Here is a 7,217-nt window from a genome sequence, read left to right on the forward strand (position 1 = left end):
ACTTCATCACCACATATTCACTGCCAATCTGGTTTCCTCAGAGTCCTCCTAAAATTAATCTCTAGGCAAGTTTCAACTCACTCACTCTCTTTTTCAAACCAAAAATTATTAGACCCAAAGCTAAAGAGCACCTTGTCTCAACACATAAAGTGGAAGAACAACAAACTAAAAACAACAACAACAACAACAAAAACTCTTCCTCGCATTTTCCTTCATTACCTAATTTCCAAGTGACCTGTGTATTTCTGATTGCTCTCCTTTTCCCTTCCCATTTTTCCTTGAGAAATGATACGTCAGTTTTTCAGAAAATTAGCAGCAGCAGCAACATGTCCATTTATTGTAAGTTGCTTTAGTTTTGTTTGAGTTTTAAAATAAAGCCTATTTCCAGGGCACATTTCCTTTCCTGTGTTGTTTTACACTAATTAAGAAAAAAAGAAAAAAAGAATAACCCTGCATAGAAAATAAGTTGAAAAGGTTTTATCTTTAACAAATTCACAGATATTTTCTAAAGTGCATTTTATAAAGCTGTGCCCTTGAATGCTTCTTTAAAAGTATCAATATTTAAAACAAAATCTTACACAATTAAGTTATTTGAAAATAATTTACATTTGCATTCAGGTAATGGTTGAGCGTCCAAATATAAAAAAAAATTGACCCTTACCTATGTCAATGTTAAAACAAATATTTTGGAAAGAAAGTTGATTGTTCTATACCTTGTCCAGTGCTTCAATATTTGCATCATGGGAAAGCAGTTTTTCTGCCAGTGAGGTGCTCTCCTTGTACACAGCATAATGGAGAGCAGTGTTGCCGTAGATATCCTTAAGGTTTGGATTGGCACCATGTTCCAGCAAAATAACGGCACAAGCCTCTTCCTGGCAATGGACAGCCTGTCCGTATTAGACCAAGAAACAGATTGTAAATTCTAAGAATTCAAAATACACATTCCACAGGTTTCACCAACTAGTTACATTTAAATGAGATCAATTCATTTTAATTCTATATATGTAAATCAAATCCATGTCAGGCTAAAAGAGTTGGCTCTAATATACCTGTATCAAAGGTGTCCTGTTTTCTTTGTCACAGATATCAATCTGGCACTTTCTGTTAATCAGGAGAGTTACCACTTTCGCATGGCCACTGGCACAGGCCAAATGTAGAGCAGTTCTACAAGAGCAAGAGGACTTTTTAGGAAACTGTAGGGCAACATCTCAAAACACACAACAGTGATTTGTGAGTTAAATCACTCAAATTCTCCAACTGCTCCAGCCAGGGAATTATGAGGGATGGAAAACAGCTGAGGATCCATTTGGCTTCGCCGCTGGGAGGGTGCCCGGCGCCCTCCAAGGCCCCGTCCCAGGGGCTGCGGGGAAGCCGGGCCTGGGGACACCCTCCCACCCCGGACTGAGCGCCCCCCGCTACCTGTGCTGTTTGTCCAAGGCATCCAGGTCTCCGCTCCTGCGCGCCAGGCAGCCCTCCACTTTCGCGGCGTCGCCCTTGACAGCCGCCCTGTGGATCTTCTGCAGTTCGGAGTCCCGGATTCGGTACCCTGAACCCGTGTAGACGTGGTCTGTGGAGCCCAGGACCTTCTGGCCCCTGCGGCTCCCGAAGCCGAACAACTTCATGGTAGTGACTTCTTCTCAGACCCCCAACCACCGACCGGATCTTGAGTAGGGGCAGCTCCCTGTCACCTTTTCACCACCCCCGATCCCTCCCTGCCGACCCAGTCCGAAATCCAACCCCAAGTCCCGATCCAACCCCAAATCCGCGATGCAAACCCCAGTCTCCGATCCCAAATCTTTTTTTTTTATTATACTTTAAGTTCTAGGGTACATGTGCATAACGTGCAGGTTTGTTACATATGTATACTTATGCCATGTTGGTGTGCTGCACCCATCAACTCGTCAGCACCCATCAATTCATCATTTATATCATGTATAACTCCCCAATGCAATCCCTCCCTCCTCCCCCCTCCCCATGATAGACCCCAGTGTGTGATGTTCCCCTTCCCGAGTCCAAGTGATCTCATTGTTCAGTTCCCACCTATGAGTGAGAACATGCGGTGTTTGGTTTTCTCTTCTTGTGATAGTTTGCTAAGAATGATGGTTTCCAGCTGCATCCATGTCCCTACAAAGGACCCAAACTCATCCTTTTTTATGGCTGCATAGTATTCCATGGTGTATATGTGCCACATTTTCTTAATCCAGTCTGTCACAGATGGACATTTGGGTTGATTCCAAGTCTTTGCTATTGTGAATAGTGCCGCAATAAACATACGTGTGCATGTGTCTTTGTAGTAGACTAATTTATAATCCTTTGGGTATATACCCAGTAGTGGGATGGCAGGGTCATATGGTACATCTAGTTCTAGATCCTTGAGGAATTGCCATACTGTTTTCCATAATGGTTGAACTAGTTTACAATCCCACCAACAGTGTAAAAGTGTTCCTATTTCTCCACATCCTCTCCAACACCTGTTGTTTCCTGACTTCTTAATGATTGCCATTCTAACTGGTGTGAGATGGTATCTCATTGTGGTTTTGATTTGCATTTCTCTGATGGCCAGTGATGATGAGCATTTTTTCATGTGTCTGTTGGCTGTATGAATATCTTCTTTTGAGAAATGTCTGTTCATATCGTTTCCCCACTTTTTGATGGGGTTGTTTGTTTTTTTCTCGTATATTTGTTTGCTAAAGAGCTTTTGCACAGCAAAAGAAACTACCATCAGAGTGAACAGGCAACCTACAGAATGGGAGAAAATTTTTGCAACCTACTCATCTGACAAAGGGCTAATATCCAAATCTTTAAGGTATTCCAAAATTCCAGATCCAGCCCGGTCCACCACAGCCTTCAGCAGCTGCACTCGCAGCCTCCGACCTCTCAGACCGAGTGAGCCTGGTAAAGCCATTGGGCGCGCGCCTGCACCGCCGTTGTCGCCCGGCTCCCGGAAGCCGCTCCCTGGCTGCGCTCGCGGACAGGTGGGGCTGCAGCTCCAGGCTGGCGCCACTGGGCTCGCGGGTTCTCCTGGGCTCTCCTGGGCGGCCCCAGGATCCTAGGCGCACAGCCAGCCGGGCCTGAGAAGGAGGATTAGTATGGCCTTGCCGCCTGCCCCTCTTCTCCTGGGAGGGAGATCGGGTGCTGGCAAGGGCACTCCGCAGCCACCGGAGTGGCTTCGCGGATGGCCTGGCTTCACGCTGAGGCTCTGGCCCTAGAGTCTGTGTGGCTAGTGTCCTGTACTGGAAAAGGCATGGAGAGTCAGGGGTTGCTGCTTTCCCCACCCGCCCTCACCGCTGCCAGTGCCCCACGGGCGGTTTGGAGCTGCAGATCTGGCACTGACGCGGGATGGTGGAGCTTCCCTTAGATGGAATCAGGGTCGCCAAGTGCACAGCCTACCTGGCTCCTCTTGGACATCTCTTTAGATCCTGGGCCCTGGCGCTGGGCACACTGTACCCACACGGATGAAACTGAGCTGCTCCTGGCGGGCTGATTGCCTGACTTTACCACCTGGGTGTCTGGCCTCAGGATCCACGTTGCTGGGGGGCGGGCCTGCTCTGGGGTGTCCAGTCACCTGCTGCCCGTGCACCAGTTTTCTTTTTTTTTTTTCTTCTTTTTCTTTTTCTACTTTTTTTTGAGACCGGAGTGTCGCTCTGTCGCCCAGGCTGGAGTGCTGTGGCCTGATCTCAGCTCACTGCAAGCTCCGCCTCCCGGGTTCACGCCATTCTCCTGCCTCAGCCTCCCGAGTAGCTGGGACTACAGGCGCCCGCCATCTCGCCCGGCTAGTTTTGTGTGTGTGTGTGTGTGTGTGTGTGTGTCTGTGTGTGTGTGTGTGTGTGTGTGTGTGTGTGTGTTTGAGACGGAGTCTCGCTCTGTCACCCAGGCTGGAGTGCTGTGGCCGGATCTCAGCTCATTGCAAGCTCCGTCTCCCGGGTTCATGCCATTCTCCTGCCTCAGCCTCCCGAGTAGCTGGGACTACAGGCGCCGGCCACCTCGCCCGGCTAGGTTTGTGGGTGTGTGTTTTTCTTTTTTTTTTAGACGGAGTCTGGCTCTGTCACCCAGGCTGGAGTGCTGTGGCCGGATCTCAGCTCATTGCAAGCTCCGCCTCCCGGGTTCACGCCATTCTCCTGCTTCAGCCTCCAGAGTAGCTGGGACTACAGGCGCCCGCCACCACGTCCAGCTAGTTTTGTGTGTGTGTGTGTGTCTGTGTGTGTGTGTGTGTGTGTGTGTGTTTCTTTTGAGACGTAGTCTCGCTCTGTCACCCAGGCTGGAGTGCTGTGGCCGGATCTCAGCTCACTACAAGCTCGGCCTCCCGGGTTCACGCCATTCTCCTTCCTCAGCCTCCCGAGTAGCTGGGACAACAGGCACCCGCCACCTCACCCGGGTAGTTTTGTGTGTGTGTGTGTGTGTGTGTGTGTGTGTGTTTTTCTTTTGAGACTGAGTTGCGCTCTGTCACCCAGGCTGGAGTGCTGTGGCCGGATCTCAGCTCATTGCAAGCTCCGCCACCCGGGTTCACGCCTTTCCCTGCCTCAGCCTCCCAAGTACCTGGGACTACAGGCTCCCGCCACCTCGCCCGGCTATTTGTGTGTGTGTGTGTTTTTGTTTTTTGTTTTTTTTTTTTTTTGAGACGGAGTCTCGTTCTGTCACCCAGGCTGAAGTGCTGTGGCTGGATCTCAGCTCATTGCAAGCTCCGCCTCCCGGGTGCACGCCATTCTCCTGCCTCAGCCTCCTGACGAGCTGGGACTACAGGCGCCCGCCATCTCGCCCGGGTAGTTTTGTGTGTGTGTGTGTGTGTGTGTGTGTGTGTGTGTGTGTGTGTGTGTGTTTGACACGGAGTCTGCCTCTGTCACCTAGGCTGGAGTGCTGTGGCCGGATCACAGCTCATTGCAAGCTCTGCCTCTCGGGTTCACGCCTTTCTCCTGCCTCAGCCTCCTGAGTAGCTGGGACTACATGCGCCTGCCACCTCGCCAGGCTAGCTTTTTGTGTTTCTTTTATTTTTATTTATTTATTTTTTTTTTTTGAGACCTCAGCTCACTGCAAGCTCCGCCTCCCGGCTTCACGCCATTCTCCTGCATCAGCCTCCCGAGTAGCTGGGACTACAGGCGCCCGCCACCTCATCCGGCTAGTTTTTTTTGTTTTTATTTTTTGTTTTTTTTTTGTTGTTGTTTGTTTTTTTTTTTTTTTTTTTGAGACGGAGTCTGGCTCTGTCACCCAGCCTGGAGTGCTGTGGCTGGATCTCAGCTCACTGCAAGCTCCGCCTCCCGGGTTCACGCCATTCTCCTTCCTCAACTTCCCGAGTAGCTGGGACTACAGGCGCCCGCCATCTCGCCCGGGTAGTTTTGTGTGTGTGTGTGTGTGTGTGTGTGTGTGTGTGTGTGTTTTTGAGACGGAGTCTGCCTCTGTCACCCAGGCTGGAGTGCTGTGGCCGGATCTCAGCTCATTGCAAGCTCCCCCTCCTGGGTTCACGCCATTCTCCTGCTTCAGCCTCCGGAGTAGCTGGGACTACAGGCGCCTGCCACCACGCCCAGCTAGTTTTCTGTGTGTGTTTGTGTGTGTGTGTGTGTTTTTTTTCTTTTGAGACGGAGTCTCGCTCTGTCACCCAGGCTGGAGTGCTGTGGCCTGATCTCAGCACATTTCAAGCTCCGCCTCCCTGTTCATGCCTTTCTCCTGCCTCAGCCTCCCGAGTAGCTGGGACTACAGGCGCCCGCCACCACGCCCAGCTAGTTTTGTGTGTGTGCGTGTGTGTGTGTGTGTGTGTGTGTGTTGTGCGTTTTTATTTTTTGAGACGGAGTCTCGCTCTGTCACCCAGACTGGAGTGCTGTGGCCGGATCTTAGCTGATTGCAAGCTCCGCCTCCCGGATTCACGCCTTTCTCCTGTCTCAGCCTCCCGAGTAGCTGGGACTATAGGCCCCTGCCACTTAACGCAGCTAGTTTTTTGAGGTTTTTAATTTGTTTTTGTTTTTGTTTTTTTTTTTTTTTTTGAGACTGAGTCTCCCTATGTCACCCAGGCTGGAGTGCTGTGGCTGGATCTCAGCTCACTGCAAGCTCTGCCTCCCGGGTTCACGCCATTCTCCTTCCTCAGCCTCCCGAGTAGCTGGGACTACAGGCAACCGCTATCTCGCCCGGCTATTTTTGTGTGTGTGTGTGTGTGTTTTTTTTTTTTTTTTTTTTTGAGACGGAGTCTGTCTCTGTCACCCAGGCTGAAGTGCTGTGGCTGGATCTCAGCTCATTGCAAGCTCCGCCTCCCGGGTGCACGCCATTCTCCTGCCTCAGCCTCCTGACGAGCTGGGACTACATGCGCCCGCCATCTCGCCCGGGTAGTTTTGTGTGTGTGTGTGTGTGTGTGTGTGTGTGTGTGTTTGACACGGAGTCTGCCTCTGTCACCCAGGCTGGAGTGCTGTGGCCGGATCTCAGCTCATTGCAAGCTCCGCCTCTCGGGTTCACGCCTTTCTCCTGCCTCAGCCTCCTGAGTAGCTGGGACTACATGCGACTGCCACCTCACCAGGCTAGTTTTTTGTGTTTCTTTTATTTTTATTTATTTATTTTTTTTTTTGAGACCTCAGCTCACTGCAAGCTCCGCCTCCCGGCTTCACGCCATTCTCCTGCATCAGCCTCCCGAGTAGCTGGGACTACAGGCGCCCGCCACCTCATCCGGCTAGTTTTTTTTGTTTTTTATTTTTTGTTTTTTTTTTTGTTGTTGTTTGTTTTTTTTTTTTTTTTTGAGACGGAGTCTGGCTCTGTCACCCAGCCTGGAGTGCTGTGGCTGGATCTCAGCTCACTGCAAGCTCCGCCTCCCGGGTTCACCGCCATTCTCCTTCCTCAACTTCCCGAGTAGCTGGGACTACAGGCGCCCGCCATCTCGCCCGGGTAGTTTTGTGTGTGTGTGTGTGTGTGTGTGTGTGTGTGTGTGTGTGTGTGTGTGTTTGACACGGAGTCTGCCTCTGTCACCCAGGCTGGAGTGCTGTGGCCGGATCTCAGCTCATTGCAAGCTCCGCCTCTCGGGTTCACGCCTTTCTCCTGCCTCAGCCTCCTGAGTAGCTGGGACTACATGCGACTGCCACCTCACCAGGCTAGTTTTTTGTGTTTCTTTTATTTTTATTTATTTATTTTTTTTTTTTGAGACCTCAGCTCACTGCAAGCTCGCCTCCCGGCTTCACGCCATTCTCCTGCCTCAGCCTCCGGAGAGGCTGGGACTACAGGATCCCGCCACCTCATCCGGCTAGATT

At 50.8% G+C, this 7,217-nt stretch overlaps 1 protein-coding gene across 1 annotated transcript; it reads right to left on the bottom strand.

Annotated features, from left to right (window-relative positions):
• Positions 1 to 707: 707 nt before the first annotated feature.
• LOC115895633 (putative ankyrin repeat domain-containing protein 20A5) lies at positions 708 to 1,647 on the bottom strand. The gene is made up of 3 exons (XM_030926228.1): positions 1,420 to 1,647; positions 1,050 to 1,164; positions 708 to 887 (listed from the first exon to the last, which is right to left on the bottom strand). The coding sequence occupies exons 1-3, from the start codon at positions 1,620 to 1,622 to the stop codon at positions 708 to 710; spliced, it is 498 nt and encodes a 165-aa protein (XP_030782088.1). The 5' UTR covers positions 1,623 to 1,647.
• Between the last annotated feature and the right edge of the window lie 5,570 nt (positions 1,648 to 7,217).

The sequence above is a fragment of the Rhinopithecus roxellana genome, chromosome 22 (assembly GCF_007565055.1).
Source record: "Rhinopithecus roxellana isolate Shanxi Qingling chromosome 22, ASM756505v1, whole genome shotgun sequence".
In the NCBI taxonomy this organism is placed as follows: Eukaryota; Metazoa; Chordata; class Mammalia; order Primates; family Cercopithecidae; genus Rhinopithecus; species Rhinopithecus roxellana.

What these genes read in the sequence shown, in the direction of transcription:
- LOC115895633 (XM_030926228.1), bottom strand. Translation starts at nt 1,622, where the DNA reads ATGAAGTTGTTCGGCTTCGGGAGCCGCAGGGGCCAGAAGGTCCTGGGC. An exon ending in GCCTTGGACAAACAGCACAG is followed by an intron (nt 1,165 to 1,419) that starts GTAGCGGGGGGC and finishes TTGCTCTTGTAG; the next exon opens with AACTGCTCTACATTTGGCCT. An exon ending in ACAGGACACCTTTGATACAG is followed by an intron (nt 888 to 1,049) that starts GTATATTAGAGC and finishes TAATACGGACAG; the next exon opens with GCTGTCCATTGCCAGGAAGA.